Here is a 17,475-nt window from a genome sequence, read left to right on the forward strand (position 1 = left end):
GTTGGAATGGCATTTTCGAAGTCCTCCTAGAAACATAGCAAAGAAAAAAAAAACAAAAGAACAAAAACACTACCAGGCAGATATCGAATTCGTAATTATTACAATTGATTGCTGCAATATCAATTGAGTTGCCTATGGCATATTAATGCAATAACCTGAAGAGGTATACATGTACAACATAATAGGTGTCATGACACAGCGCATGCGCACCACGCATGGACGCAAGTGGGCGCTCTTCAGTTTTATACGCCATGAAACTTTGGCCAAGACGTGCGCGGTAGTAGTTATTACATTCTTCAAGAAAAGTTGCGACATGATAAGAATAAATTCAGTCTTGTTTTCTTTTCCTCCCCATCACCTTGGCGAAAATGAGGCAGAAACTCGGTATCAAGAGGTTCCTATGAAGTAAACGAGAAATTATTGTTTCCATACAATATCAGGTATTGTTTTTATAACATTAGTAAACAAAAATCACAATTCTTCTTTTAATATATACAAGGTATAATAATTATGATAATCAAGTCGGAGAAGGGCTTGATAAAGCAGGCATTTAGTTATCCTCGATCACTTGCAGTCGTATATGAAATTTTTATTTTTTTCAATAAAAAATGTTTCAATATTGTCCTTCTTATTCCCTCTGTGAAGCAAATAATGTAATATTGAACCGAACGCTACATGACGTGTCAGACTGTTTGTGCATAAAGTGAATAATAACGTTGAATCGTTTCGCCCAACATCGTATACACACTGATATAACCGCTAAGATTGTAAAATGGTAAAACATGGTAATTCAGCGTACAAAACCTTGAATAATATTTCACCATGCCTTCCACTCAACTGGATCATTTCACTAGACATAATCTATTATGAATGAAGGCTGGAAAGATTATTTTCTAAACATAAATGCCATCAGGCCATGGTCGAGGTTCCTCATCATACAAAATGAAGAGTTGTTCCTTTCTTGCATAAGTTTCTGAAAAGCCGATTCATCTTTACACAGCGGTAACTAGTGGGCCTATTCACTGAACAAGTGGGAGGTGTTAATTCGCTATAAGCCAGTTATTATGATCCAAATTTCATTACTAATAAAGCCAAGTTTAAAGCTTCCAAACATTCTTTCATGTTGGATGTAATTTTCGTGCGTTCTCACTACGAATTTGCAGCAATTTCAACAACCGCATGTTTCAGACGTAAATCTTAAATGTACCGCTTTCGAAGTTGTACGGTAATTAACATTTTCTTTTTCTTTCTTTTTTTTTACCGTGTGAACAACGTGACTTTGCGGATACAGTACTTTTTTTTTCCAGGTGTAAAGCGTCATCATTTATATTTTTGTAAGTATAGCGTCTGAACCGCCCTGGGGTGTTTTATAAAGCTATTCTTAAAGTTACGAACGACTTACGATCGACTGGTGATCAGTTCATGTGCTGAATTATTGAAATTCTGGTAAGTATAGCACATCACAACTGATCACCAGTCACTCGTAAGTTGTTCGAATCTTTAAGAACAGCTTTATGAAACTCCCCTGGTCATTGTTATTCCTGGGGGTGTTTCATAAAGCTGTTCGTAAAGTTACGAATGACTTACGAACGACTGGTGATCAGTTCTTGTGCTGAATTATGGAAATTCTGATAAGTATAGCACATCAAAACTGATCACCAGTCGTTCGTATATGTCGTTCGTAACTTTTCGAACAGCTTTATGAAACAGGACCCTGGATAGCAGTATAATTTATAATTTATAAGAAAGGATTCATGCAAATTCCGCCGATTTAAATACAATGGAAAAACGGAAAGGCTGCCAACATAATACACACATCGAAGTTAGGGGTAGTTTAAAGAGCTATCGGAGACACACCTGTGTGGAACAAGCACCTCAATAGGCAAATGGTTGTTGCAATGTTGTATAATGTTACAATTATTTCGATGTCATACCGTTCGGCAGAACCACATTAATGCGGGTCGCATACGCATGCTATGTCGGGCAGCACAGTCTTGTCAATGAGGATCTCACACTATACGACGTTCGGTCACACGACTGACCGACTTCGGATCTGAAATCAACAAGCGTGTTTAATATGAGACTATAGCGATTTATTTCGGATCCAAATTTCGGTCCAGTCGTGCGACCGAAAATGTGTGCGGCGGGCTTTACTCTCAATATCTGTCCATCAAATACATGTAGGCCTATCTCCTTTCTGCTTGCACGAGTGTGTTATGTGATCTGCATAATCTACGACACACTATTAACAAAAAATCCACCACAACATTGGCAATTTAATAATGATAATAATACATTGTAATAATAATAATAATAATAATAATAATAATAATAATAATAATAATAATAACGTCTTATTTATTGAGGGTAGCCTCTTCAGTGTTGCCACTGCTCTACCAGAGGGCCCTGCCATTATTATTACCCCAGCGTTGCCAGGTACCCATTTATACACCTGGGTCGAGAGCGAAATGATGGGTAAAAACACCTTGTCCAGCAGTATGACGTAAGCACTGGAAGGGAATCGAACTCGGGTCCTCCGATCGGGAGTCGGGAGTCTTATCCACAATGCCACAGCGCCCCCAACTATTTCGACATCTGAGAGGCTTTTATATTCTTTTGTCAGCGAAATGTAGTTTTCCGTTAGCATGGCAATCACATTTTAGGAAAAATCCTGTACAGACTCGGGGCATATATTTAGTTTTCTCTAGTTACAACGACAAACATTCACCACGTGATCAGTTTGGTGGTGGTCATCTTTCATTAATAGAACGTAGCACAATAACGTATCATGTAGCATGCTGCATAGAGAGAAACTACATTCATAAAATCGTCGAATAAAATGTGGGTTGATACCATCAAAGATTAATATGTGGGGGGGGGGGGGAACAATATTCACTGAATCAAATTCATTCGACACAAAAATGTCCACTGAAAATTAGCACAGAAAGTCACAAATTAAATGCACAAATCATCCGAAGAAAACACGATGTGCATCATACAAATTCTTTAAATATCAAGATAGATACTAATCAGTTGAAAAGTACTACAAATATCGAATTCTGATGAAAATAACAAAATAAGGAGCAAAGACAAAATAGTTTGCAACTAATTTCATTAAAAAAAGAATGGTTGCTAATGGAGTATCTTATCATCCGTTTGTGTCTCTTTTTCCATTGGGTTGCCTCCAACAGTTGACACATTATGATCAAGTGCATGCCCCAACATCTATGCAAAGACATCAAATGCGTTCAATGTACTGTATATCAAAACACTCGACGTCACTGTATCAACTGCATTGACACACTCAAACACACAGGGGGCGCCACTTCACTTTGCGTGACATTGCGCGTGTGCAACACAATCTCAATCATCCACAGAGGGCGCTATGGTAATCCAGTTCCCAATCCAGTGTGAGTTAACTATAGTAGTTGAGCACGGTTGAACATCCTATCAACCTATCGCAGATATGATGCAGAGCCAAAATGCATACAGAGCAGTCCCTCATTATTCAAATCGGCTCAGAACAGATGTTTCGCTTGTCAGTTATCGCGGGAAGCCTAGAGTCACTGGCAACACAGAAAAAATTGGTGCTATTTCATTCCAGCATTTATAATTACTATTAAAAAAAAATCCATTAATTAAAGCATCAATGATGTATTCATGCCATATAAAAGATGGCTAAACTATGGACCAATCAGCCAGTGGGAACTTTCCAATGTCTTCAACACAAACGGATGCAAAGTGCCCCTTGTACATTCTATCAACTTAGCCTGCTTTCCTGACGCTTGTCATTTCACTCAACCCAAGTCATATTCGTCCATGATCCAACATAAATACACATGACCATCGTGTCATTAGTGACAAGTGAGTCGAAGATGTGTGTTTACTTGTGCATCGTAGTTCACACAATCCATCCCTCTGCGTGCGTGTGTGTGTGTGTGTATGTGTGTGATTATTTGTATTCAACACTTCGTGACGGCTTGTACAATGTAGGCATGTACGTCTTCCGTCTACTGTGTTATGTGTATGTAATCAATCCTGCTGCAACAAAGTTACATAAAAATTATACAGGATGATTTTGTCTTCCTATACCCACGTTGATTCACCTTCTATTTGCATAAAATGCCGGCAGCCTTAAAGCAAGACAGTCGAGACCAATGCCATTTACACATACACCACGGTACCCTACACTGCCTGGATACTCTGGGCACAATGTCTGAACACTGAACACTGAACACCGAAAGTTGTACAGCAAGCTGGGCTTACTTTTCTAGATGGCTCATAAAATGTTTACAGTTTCAGACTTTACTGTATGCCATGAGAACTTAAAAACCCTTGGGAAAAATTCAGGATGGGAAAAGCTGAGGGAACAAACAAACGGACTCAAAATAAAATCAAACTGAGATATCATATCACAATGAGAAGAAATTAGGAGTAGAGATTTTAAACAGGTCAAAAGGATGGGGGAGAAAGAATGAGATTGAATGAAAAGCAAAGTAAATATGGCAGACTAGCCATGACAAAAAGGACAGCAGAATAAAGGCAGAAATACTACAAGACATGTGAAGATACAATTACTAAGTAAACAAAATAGCGGATAGAGACATGGAGAAGTGGGGTGGAATCATTGCAGGGCAATAATCTATTTGTTATAAAACAAATAATGACTACCATGTCAGTCACATGACTGAACATTTGAAATGGTCGAACATGAATGATAAACAGTCTGAAGTACACGTTACTCATTACAAAAAAAAAAAAAAAAAAAATCAATATATCATGATCATATTCACAATCAACAATCAATATTTTTTGCTTCTTTGATTGAAGTCAATTCCAAACTAAATCCTTGACATCTCCACAAAGAATGTCTGACATAATTTGCGTTTACGGCTGATACAGCAGTAGATTTCGCATGTGCAATCATTGCCTGTTAGTCTCATTTAAAATGCTTCCAGAGAAGTGGAAAAAAAACACACTGAAGATGCCTTGATTTTACTACAAATTACACTCTACAAGCACCTGGGCTGACATATATACTGAAAGCACATCCTCAACGGGCTTTAAAAAAAAATGGTACAGAAATTGAGGAAAAATAGTAATTGACAGAAAGAAATGTCCATTTCAAATCAGCACAGCCATAGTAACATTTTTGTCTTCAAAAAAACCAATTGACATGACAGTATTTTTTTTTTCAAAAATATTCAAAAATACCATCATTATAATTAACAATTCTAAGTACACTCAAGACAATTGAAGCCCTGTTTGAAAAATATGTAGTTTTATACAAAATATAATAGTCTTCTACACATTCAACTCGTCTTCGTAGGACTGCCTTCCACACATCCAAATCGGGGAGATGCTACAGAGCTATCAGTGAGATATTTTGGCTGCTACATACATTTCAATGGACAACAATAATTCCCAACTCAGGAGGATTGTAATATTCTCTTTATAGTCAGGAAGGATCAGGAACACTGTGCTGCTTTGCTTTTGCCGAGTCACACTTTCCAAGTCATACACAAATCCTGATATAAAGCCATTTTAAAAAAAAAAAGAAAAAGAAAAAACTTGCTGCTGTTTGTAGCCATGAAGAGTCACAGAAATAGGAAGATACGGCAAGTTGATATGTCAACATAGTCTTGTCGTTGGACTACTGTGCAGGCATGCTTTAAACCTTGCAAAGAGCATTGCAAAATTCAGAGGGCTGAAAAGGTTTATTTCTTTTGATGGAAAACCAGCATTTTTACCTTCACTGCAATACCCATGTGGGATAATACAATATTTTCCATGACATCTGCAGTATTTTTGGCTTAAAAAAAAAAAGAGTAGAGGTCAAAATACTGAATAAAAAAGGGTAGAAGTTGGTATACTCTTAGTCTGCAACCTCATACACGATAATTATGATTTTGAAGGAGGGAGGTTTGCTGAAGATGAATCTTAAATTTGACAAGTTACAGATCGGCAGACACTTGACATTGCATTGAGCACAAGTGAAGTCCCAACCAACAGAAAAAAAAAAGAAGAAAGATCATTTGTCCAAATGTGCACATGAGCTAATTATGCACTGGCTTACATCTTGAGCAAGCAGTCTTCTCAATTCACTTTCGCAAATCTTGTTATATCACATTCATCCATTACATTTGGTATATTTCATTTCTGACTGCATTCTGGCATTCATCATTTTTGATGAAGTGGGTATGAATCTGAAAGAGATTAAATCCTTCAGCGCAAGAGAGTCATTTGCCTTCTACTACTGCAAAAGACAAAACAAAATCAATTTCTCTCCTTATTTCACATGAAGAGATTTATGTCCTTGTATTACAAAGAGACTGAGGTCATTATTTCATTGTAAGTTGACAATTTGGAGCACTTCAAGCTTCTCACAGAACTCATCTTTTTTTTTTCACCAGACATTTACTTACTTCCCTGGAGGAGTCTGCACCTTTAAATGTTGTTTCTGTTTTTGTTTTTTGCCTGTTTTTTCTTAACAGATATACAATGCCATACAAATGCTGTGAATGATAATCATCATCATATCTTAATATTTTTTTTTCCTGCCATGAAGTGGACTTTCATTATGCTGCCATCTCTCATATATTTCATTTTTTTTGGGTAAAAGTCATTGTAATTTAGAAAGAAATTAGGCACGACACTGTCACAGCCGATTACATAACAGGCCCTCGAAGACCGTCCACTATGGTACCCTGATGATTGTGCAGCTATTATATACGAGGAAGTGCAGAACAAGGTGACAATAGTTTAAAAAAAAAAACATGCAAATTTTGGTATTTGTTCATTAAGACTTTCTGTGCTGTAAATGCTGACTGGCACATAAACCCCCATAGTCTTGTACACACCACTCAGAGTCCCTGGCAAAGAATGGATTAAAAATAAAGTGCTTGAATCCTAAATGTCCTCCTGTCTGAACCTCAAAGTGGAAGAATTTTGTTGAAGTTCAAACCATCTTTTTCTCCCCCAAAAAAGTAATTCCTCTCACCACCAACTGCTCTACTTCATTTACATGCCTGATTTGTATTCCTGATAGATAGAACGATCCGTCTGTCCAGAGGAGTCCTTTTAATTTTTTGGACGTTATCGCTCTCCTCCGTATAGGAGGGGATTTAGTGAAGCCAGACACAGTCTCCGCAGAACATTTCCCTGACGATCAGATACAGACCGATCTCTTGGTCAATATTCCTGACTGCTGTTCGTCTGCTCCCATTCCCAACTTCTATTTCCCGTTCACCAACGTGCACACTCACCTGTGATATTCTAATTGTCATACGCATACACTGTGACTGCATGGTTTAAAACAGAATTTGTCCAAAATTACATACAAAAAAAGGTGAACTATATAGAAACCAAGTCCTTAAATGTGGATTCATGTTGGCTGAAAGCTTAACTATAATCATTTTTTTTTTCATATCTGATTTGTGAACAATGAAAGTTCCTGCTGTAAAAAAAGAAAAGTCTTTGCCGTTGAAATCTTCCCCGATCAGAAAGCCAAACTCTGCCTGGTACGGAATTAAGAGAAGGTGTCTTTAAGCTGCTAAATGAGCAGCATGTACTAAACAGCACAAAGGATCGTATCAATTTCCAGTACAATATTGCGTTTGTGTCAAACATTTTATGCTCAGCATGTCAAGAAGAGGCGAGTTCCTGTACTAAAACAAGATTCCTCCTGTGCATTGTCAATAATCTACAAGCATTATCATCAGCCAGTCCCTTCAAATCACAGCTTCTCAATGAAATGTAAAATGTCCTAGGTAAAGAATAAAACATTACATCCTCCTGCATTACCAAGAGGTATCGCAAAGAACTAGGAAGGGCCAATGCGCGTGCACACACACACACACACACACACACACACAAGAACATTTCTAACCTTAATGGTTTCCATGGTAACAATTACAAAACAGGTACACTTGTATAAGGCTTGCAGTATACGTAATCGTGTCTCAGCCTCGCAATATCTATAGGGAGCTTAACAATTTCGTCGTCCCCCACTGAATTTGTGGGGGTTCAAAACTCAAAATATGCACACTGCTGCACATTACTCAGGAAAATATTTCTGCCTTTTGGTATCATGAAAAAAATATATCATGCCCCCTAAATAACCAGTGAAATGCAAACCGCTACTACACATTGCCTATGAATTGTCCAGCCCATCATTTACTGGACATAGCCCCGACGATCACACATCAGTGGAGAGCTAATGGTCTGTTTTTACATCTGTCATTGACTTGCACACTGCTCAGTGAAATTTGGCAAATCCTCTCACGTATCTCAGCGGCTATCGATACATTATTAAGATCTCTCTCTCTCTCTCTCTCTTCTCGTTTGCATTTTCTCTTCTTTGTGAGACCTATTTGATTTTGGTTTTTGACAACTGCAGCTCACGTTTGTGCCAACATATCAAAAGCATGTTTTCAAATGAAAAAAAAAATTATAATTTCCATCATCCCTGAATTTTAGTTGAAATTCCCATAATTTTCAGGAAGACAGCCAATCGAAATATGAGTCAACTGATAACACGTGAGTTTCTGCACAATAAGACATGGACATTGAGCCTTTACCACGGCAGTCCATTACTGAAAATTGGCAGGTTTTTGAAGCCATCAATTTTCGATGAACACTTGGTGTCAATTTCTTTTCTTTCAGAAGCAGAGATTACATGCTTAGTGTGTCAAAGGTACACATGGAGCTGTCTGTGTTCTGTGTTCAATTTCCACTGGTGTGAAATCATGAATTAAACTGAATGAAATCCATTACACTGAACAAAACCCATTACACTGAACAAAATCCATTACACTGAATGAAACCCATTACACTGAATGAAACCCATTACACTGAACGAAACCCATTACACTGAATGAAAATCATTTCACTGAATGAAACTCATTACACTGAATGAAACCAATTACACTATCAGAATGAAGCCCATTACACTTTATAAAATGAAACCAATGACACTAAATGAAACCCAATACAAGGTGGATGCATTGTTCTGCCACATGTCCAGGTACACTCTACATGACATGACCAAACAATTATTGCAACAAAGTCCTACTTTTCCTACTATTCCATATGAAATGCCCGGCATGATTTAGGTAGTAGAAAGGAATTATGGGGAAAATTTCATGATTCAATTTCATTCAAATTTCAAGTGTACGCAAAAGAGTTGTTGTTTTTATTTGTGTGATAACCTAATTAAACTAGATTGTGTTTCATGACAAAAAAAAAAAAAAAGGAAACAGAATACATTAATTTGTGACAGCTACAAGGTATCAATGGTGTAATGGTGTATCAATGGACATACACTTACCAGACTCCAAAATATTTCATTTGTCAAAATATTTTGGGAAAATTCTGTACAATTTGCGATCCAATATGTGACCTCTAACGTTCATCAATAAACCAGTTAAAAGATCTAACAGGGCAAAAAGTCAATGTCATGTCCTACTACTAGGCCAATTGACACAAAGACACGACTTTCTCATCTTATATCGAAGTAGCACAATTTTAAAGCTCGCCTTTCCTAAACTCGATTTGCATGTACCAGTCACGTCCGATGCATAGCAACATCGACCCAACTACAGATCGTCGTACTTTACTACCAACATATATCTGTATTGATAATCTTTGTTGGACCATGAAGGTAAGCTTGGAGTACAAATATTTGTCACACGTGGCCAAGTCTATTCAATAGTGTCAACCGTCATCCGCCCTGCTAAAGAGAAGGGGCGCCCTCAGTGGCGAGCCAATGGTTGCACAAGACCGCCATCTTGGGAGCGCCTTGCCCAGCGTTTGCCACAGTACGCCATCGTGAAAGATTACGAAATGCGAGAGCAACGGGCCTTGGGCCTTCATGTGGCTTGAAGGGATGATGTAGAATTAGGAATCAGACAAAAATTCTGTCCAATTAATATTACTATGATTATTTGTTGGTATCACTGTTGCAATATACAATCATAATATCTCTATATATATGTGACCCGCTACAACAAAAGGATCCGAAAGTCGGGGGAGGACAATTTTCTAAAAATGACATGACATTATTCCCTTACTCTTCCACTTTAATTTCATATATTACACGAGTCATAAAAGTACTCGGTTGCGGAGATATCCATGATTTTGTTAGCGCATGTCGAGTGGTTTAGGAAATCAGTGTTACGAGAAAACCGCCTTCAAAGTTTTCCTTCCCACGCTATCATGATCAAGGGGATGCAAGACAGTTTTCACCGCTTGACAAAAGAAGGTGACATGCTCGTAGCAACCTCCGCAATGTTCATTCAAGCTGAGTGCCAGGGGTCTAGTACGGCCAATCAGTAATCAGGATGTCACGCACTGACCAATAAGATCACTTCCTCGTTGCTAGGGACGGAGTTTAGCTGCGGCGCTAAATTCAAATCTTCAGACACGTTTCTGTTCAGTTGAAAGTCTGAAAATCATGGCCCGGAAAAATGTTATTTTCTTGCCTTTCCTTCCATCATTTAGCTTCGAAATTTCGGCAGTTATTAGAAGACATATGAGACCACAAAATTACGCCAAAAAAACAGAAATCTGATCGTTTTGAGCGATCTTGATGATCTCACTTCAAATTCAATTTTCTCGCCTCAGCCCTCAGCGACTTTAGGATACTTTTGTTGTAGCGGGTCACATATATTTGCATCACAATTTTGTCTTCCAATCGCCTCTTGAGTCTGTTTAACATGCAGAAGATGACACCACCAACACTCGTGTTGCCAGAACACTAAGAGACCTTTCAGTGACTTTGGATTATTACTTAGTATTGTGCACCAAAACACAAGGTCATACAGACTGAGTTGGGCAATGGCCGAGCTATAAAAAACAGTTTGAGATGTGTATGCTGACAACACAGAGTCAAAATCATTGTTTTTGGACGCAATGATGTATTGGATACAGGGTAACAGACACAATGTATAGAAAAATGCGACCTAAAGCAAACTGGCTCTACCACTGGTGACCACTTCCACAGCCTCGAAGTACCGCAAACATTTGTCACATATAAAGTTGTTCCTCCCCAAAAATTAAAAAAAAAAATGATATGGCTTGAATCAATTAAAATGTTACGCTACCTCGCACCTCTGCGTTTCAACGACTGTGAAAGTACATGTACCTTTACACTTTGGCAGCGTATTCATGCCTACGTCAGTCTTGGTGTGGATTCAGATTTCCGTTTGGCAACATTGAAGAATGATGGTCATGATGACTTGTCATCACAAGGTTGAATGGAAGTGTGTCAATCTCAAAAGCCCAGTTTACATGAACCCGCATCATCAGACTACGTTACAAAAAAAGCACTCGTATTCTACCTGTATTTCTGCTACAAGGCTGGCGCATAGTAACCTATGGAAAATTCTCCACCGGTGTGCCCATAATTTGCCTGACATAGCACCAGCCAAAAGGCGTATAACAAATTCTTGCTATACGCAAAAAAATAGCAAAACATTGTCGATGGCTGTGAGGTGAGTACCCCATCCTTACTCAGCTGGAGCAAAGATACGCATAAATTTGCATACATTATCTGGCTCACCTATTACACATTCCATAGTAAAATCAATACCTTGCCCATTCTGCACACGATACCATTATTACGTAAACGCATGCTACAGGTGAGTTCAATTTCGTGTAGCCTTTTTAAACTCTACGAGCATTACTACCTTGGGAACACCACGGTGTACAACTCCGTGCTAACACTGGCACACAAGTGCTTGCGTAATTCACACGATTGTCCTTTCGTCCACCTCAGCGCACAGATTCCTTTGGCCGGAGCAGTGTGGCAAACGTCCCGCCGCCTCCTGCGAATGATTCAGCATCTAAAGTGGCTGTGCCGCAGGGTGATTCAATTTGCTAGGTGTCATCGTACTCTTTGTCCACATTCAAGCAATGGACAAATCCACATCTATCTATCTCTCTCTCAAAAAAAAAAAACAACACACAACAATAACATGGAGATGGGCGAATTACTATGTAACATCATATTCGAAAAACAGAAGACAGGAAAATAAAAAACAGAGCAAAAAGCTGCTAACAATGCTGCGTCCCCTAAGCCGATATATGATTATTATACACATGTATATAGAAGCAAGTCTTATAATATCTGTAACGCTGTTGACATCGTAAGCATCGTCATCAGTGTCGCTTCATCGCCATCCTCGTTGTCAATATCCATCATATAAACACGCGAACGAAAGGAACATGACGAAGAAAATGGGGAGAGGAAAATATGTAGTCAAACATCGAATGCGCTGTTGATGTGTTGTGAGTTTTTCCCAACAGACACGCTTTCAGGTGAACAAACAAAGAAGAGCCGCGACTGAAAGTTTGTTCACCTCGCTCTCAGCACTCAGTTGTGTCGTTAAGCTGTCCTGATTCACTCCGTGTCTGCCAGGATGGCGTTAAGTCGGGTGCAAAAAGTAATCGTTCCTTTAAAATGTTGTCGCCGACGAACGTTTGTCGCTCGCTGTGATTTGCTTTTTCGTTCTGTCTTTTGTGAGCGTTCTCTCCCTCTCTCTCTCTCTGTATAGTTCTTATCGCGACAGCTCAGTAGTTATTCGGCTGCGAGTTTCCGTCTGTGCCGTTCTGGTTGGCGTTGTGTCCTTGTAAAATTTTGTCCGCCTCCTCCTGGGAGAGAAGCTCAATGAAAGTGAAAGGGAAGAATCCCTGGGAGCCGTCCTTCAGGAGCTCCCCCTCCCAGTAGCCACTCATATGCTGCTTCAACACCTTCACCATGTCTCCTTTCTGCTCACAGCACAGTCCGTTGGGGGAGAGGGGTTGAGGTCAAAGGTGAGGAGGAAGGGGGCGGGATGGCGGGAGTGGAGGTCGGAGAGAGAAAACAAAAAAATTGATTTTAGTTTCATATCATAACTGAGCTGGCTGCTGTTGGCATAACATTGCTGGGGTGACAAGATCTTGCATCTCAAATTTTGGTGAAAATGACTTTTTGGGGGGAGATTAATGGTCAGATAAACATTTTAGTGACGTCCTGTGCAAATCGTAGCTGCCTTTGATAGCCCAAAATGAAGCCACCAAGACATGTCAAAGAAAAGGTTATCTCATTTGATATAGTGCTTTGGCTGCCAAAGATTTTTTGCTCTCCTGAACATTTGACATTTATGAGATACAAGGTCTTGGCACTTGGGCAATGATAACCCCTTCAATCTTCTGGCAGTGTTTGAATTGCACAAGGTTTAATAGTTCTTGCTTGAATTCATAATAACAAATCTTAATTCATAACGCACATAATAACACAGACATATTTTATAAAGAGGTACTACAAAATATACTGCAAAAAGAAAAAAACATTACAATTATCACAATCTCTTGAATATACTATAACGACATCTTAATTAAAGTATCCATTAACTAGTGTTATACAATTTTCTACCAACATGAGACAGTAAAAGTCTTTAATGAAGGCCTTGATAAAGGAAACCAAAACCCAAAGAGAAATGTGGAGTGAGCGAAAGCAGCAACATTAGGAGAACACATCAGTGAAAGTGTAAGGAAAATCGGACAATCAACGCAAAAGTTATGAATTTTTAAAGTTTTAGTGTTGAAATGACTGGATAAGGAGACTACTAGAGGTCATGACGTCATGTGTAGACAACAATATAGAGAAAATGTAAAGAGAATTCCACAAAAATTCATTTTTCATGAAAATCACAAAGTCAATCAACTTGATACTGAAATAATGTTAAGGGTAGTAATTATTCCCCCTGCTTTCTAAAATTGGTTAGTCAAGTGCTCTTTCATTACACTAGAAAAATGACAGCATGTAGAATTTTCATATTTTCTGTTCGCTGGCCACATTAGACATGTGGCCACTATACACAGGGTCTTTAACAGGACTTTTCTCTCCGGAGGATTTTTCAGTGGCTGGTATAGACAGGTGGCCGCTATCAAAGGCGGGTTTGACTGTAATAAAAATCCACTCTGAGCAAAGTGGATGTGAAATGGAATCTCTGTCAAAGCAAATCAGCATCAATTCCAAAGTCTGTGAAGAAGTAATGGCAGTGTATCAACTCTCTTCATCACAACATTATTACAGGGGATGACCATCGAGATTGCATCCCAGTGTTGAGTGCCATGGCAACTGGTATCCCCCCCCCCCACCCCCCCCCCCCCCAAAAAAAAAAGGAGAAAACAATCAATTTACCAAATACCAGTAAAACAGAAATGTGACAAGAGCAGATTGATTTTTTTTTTTTTTTTTTTGCTTTGTTTTTTCTTCTACCCAAAGTCTGTTTAGAGCCTGTTTGCCCAGTGGGGAAAGGGTGGGGATAGGGTGGGGAAAGGGTGGGGGATACGGTGGGAAAAGGGTGGGGGATAGGGTGGGGAAAGAGTGAGGAAAGGGTAGGGAAAAGGGTAGGGGAAAATTATGGGGAAAAGGTGGGAAAAAGAGTGGGGTAAGAGTGGGGAAAGAGTGGGAAAGGATGGGAAAATGGTAGGGAAAGGGTGGGGGAAAGGGTGAGGATGGGTGAGGATTAGGTGGGGAAAGGGGGGGGGGAAGGGGAGGGGGAAGGGTGGGGAAAGGGTGAGGAAAGGGTTGCTGGGTGGGGCAAGGTTGGGCAAGGGGGAAACACTGTGAGAGAAGGGTGGGAACATAGGGTAAGGGAGAAGAATGGGATAAGGGTTGGGTTAGGGTGGGGGATGGTAGAGGAATAGTGGAAGGAACAGTAGAGGAAAGGCCAGGGAAGGGTAGGGAGGAGGGGGTGGGGAGGGAACAGTGGGAAAGGGTGGTGGTTGAACAGCAGTAGAAAGATGGGAGCGTTGAGATGGGGAGGAGGGGTGGAGGATGAGGAAAAGGTGAGAGGTAAGGGGGAGTGGGGGATGTGATAGGAGGAGAGGGTGGGGAGGGGCAGCGATGGAGAAAACTCTCTCAATATCTTCCTCTCCAGAGGAAGTTATAATCAAAGCTCTATCAAGCCAATAGCGGTACATACTATGACTATGGCTTGCCTTCCAGTAGTCACACATCAAACTGAGGGAAATACTATTTGTGTGCTACAAATTATAATCATCTCCACAGGCAAAAGTAGTTTCCCAAATCTGGCAGACTTCTAGATGTTTGGGTTTTGTAGAGCTTAATGCGGAATCTACGAGACTAGGCAGCTCCTATGTCTGATTTTACTCTACTGTAAATGTGGATATTTTTGTGTGAGAGGTTCTTATTTTTGCGAATTTCTTGAGTCAGGAGCTATTCCCGAAATTAAAGACACAGGAAAATAATGACTCTGATCCTGATATAATGCGACGCACATGTATACATTTCTCTGTACAGTACTGTACACGTATATATTTCTCAGTACAGTACTCCACGATCGCAAATTTAACCACTCGCGAAATCATCGGGAAGTCCCGATTCGCGAAAATTTAGACTCGCAGAATATATGTGACCGTGCACCTCAAAACGAACATAAAGTCGCACACACTGATTTTGCGTGAGGACTGAAAATAAGTGAAATAGGTCAACCTAGCCGAACTTTACTTTTTCATATTTTCTGAAAGAGCAGGTCTTCTTTTACATTATGCTAAAATTCGGTACCATAAAACGGGCAGGAAAGTGTGTTTTTTAGCAGTTTATCTGGAACATTTTTGGTAGAATAGTGTGATTAGGTGTGTCTTTAGAATCCCTTTTTCATTTCTGAAAAAAAAACCTTGTCCACACTCTTCACTTTCAACTCTAATAACTTTTGAAAGGCTAGTGCTACTGCTTTGAAAATTGGTATTGATTATGGACAGAATATGTTAATGAGGCGTGCTTAATTTCAGTTTAATCTGATAATCCCTTTATTGTTGTTACTCTGGTGGTTTACTTCCTGTTTTTTGTGCCATTCATCACACAGCCAACACGGTTTGGTAAAGATTAAGCGCTTGAATAGACACTGTACTTCAGAGCCTCTTTTCTCAGTTCACGCTTTTCCTGAGTTTGTGCTTTCTTTCCAATATTTAGATAGGTTAGGAGAGTCCATTTGATTTGAGTTATACATCATTTTAAAGCTTAAAGTCTGTTCTTTCAGAATATAGGCTTAACTAAAAAATCATGTCTGGCGACTTTTTGTTTGTTTTGAGGTGCATTGTCACATATGCCGTATACAGTACTACACTGTATAGTATAGCCCATCACAGGCACACAGTTTCTCTATGACCAGAGTATTAACTTTTATACCTCCCTCCTACCCACTCCCCGCAATTTCAGTGATCATTGTCTTTAAAGGGGCATAGTCCCAGAAGTGTAGAGGGCGCTGTTGATGATACTGCCGATCACCGTTAGCATTGATACGAAGATTACCGAAGTTGACCTGTCATCAAGAGTAAAGTGCGTAGCTGTTGCCAAGTAACGTTGCCTTCGTTGTCTTCTCTGCGCATTGCGCAGTCTGTAGTAATGCCAGGGTGCATGCATATGTGCTTGTTATTATGACATCACAAAAGAACTTTGCTAAAGCTGTCATCCCCCTCAGCCGAATCATGAGCCGAACTGTGATCCGACCACTGACTACTGTGAATCGGACTTCTTCAGACTCGGGGAAGTGGGCCAAAGCGTAAGCGCCAAAGAGGAGTCGATAGCATAGGTCTCTATAGGAAACTTGCGCCATGCGCCTGCGTATACATTTGACTAAAACCATGCACCTTTAATAGCCAGATTTTACCTCCAGTTTTAATTGCGTTGTGTCGTAGGCACTGGGAATTCTCCTCTGTATTGCTCTGCCGTAGGAGGTGACGGTGCGGTAGACCTCCGGCGGGGGATCAGTCTTTATCTGCAGGTGTTGGAATTGAAATTGAAATTGAAATTGAAACTGTAATTGAAACTGAAATTGAAATTGAAATTAAAATTAAAATTAAAATTGAAATTGAAAGAGCAAGAGCAAGAGCAAGAGCAAGAGAAATAGAAATAGAAAGAGAAATAGAAATAGAAATAGAAATAGAAATAGAAATAGAAATAGAAATAGAAAGAGAAAGAGAAGGGAAATAGAAATAGAAATAGAAATAGAAATAGAAATAGAAATAGAAATAGAAAGGGAAATAGAAATAGAAATAGAAATAGAAATAGAAAGAGAAAGGGAAATAGAAATAGAAATAGAAATAGAAATAGAAATAGAAATAGAAATAGAAATAGAAATAGAAATAGAAATAGAAATAGAAATAGAAAGAGAAAGAGAAAGAGAAAGGGAAAGGGAAATGGAAATGGAAATGGAAATGGAAATGGAAATGGAAATGGAAATGGAAAGAGAAAGAGAAATAGAAATAGAAATAGAAATAGAAATAGAAATAGAAATAGAAAGAGAAAGAGAAAGAGAAAGAGAAAGGGAAATAGAAAGAGAAATAGAAATAGAAATAGAAAGAGAAAGAGAAAGAGAAATAGAAATAGAAATAGAAATAGAAATAGAAATAGAAATAGAAACAGAAAGAGAAAGAGAAAGAGAAAGAGAAAGGGAAATAGAAAGA

At 39.1% G+C, this 17,475-nt stretch overlaps 1 protein-coding gene across 3 annotated transcripts in view; it reads right to left on the reverse strand.

The window, feature by feature from the left end:
* Positions 1–8,472: 8,472 nt before the first annotated feature.
* The window catches only part of LOC139713194 (adapter molecule Crk-like), a 47,689-nt gene continuing 38,686 nt past the window's right edge, over positions 8,473–17,475 (reverse strand). For all 3 annotated transcript variants that reach the window (XM_071624943.1, XM_071624942.1, XM_071624941.1), the window contains 2 exons: positions 16,680–16,787; positions 8,473–12,768 (listed from right to left, as the gene is read on the reverse strand). In XM_071624943.1, the coding sequence (XP_071481044.1) occupies positions 12,571–12,768; positions 16,680–16,787 (306 nt within the window). In that variant the 3' untranslated portion in view covers positions 8,473–12,570. The remainder of the gene's footprint in view (positions 12,769–16,679; positions 16,788–17,475) is intronic.

Source organism: Diadema antillarum, unplaced genomic scaffold, assembly GCF_040938485.1.
Source record: "Diadema antillarum isolate AM-2024a unplaced genomic scaffold, OU_Dant_1.0 seq00001921_RagTag, whole genome shotgun sequence".
Taxonomy (NCBI): domain Eukaryota; kingdom Metazoa; phylum Echinodermata; class Echinoidea; order Diadematoida; family Diadematidae; genus Diadema; species Diadema antillarum.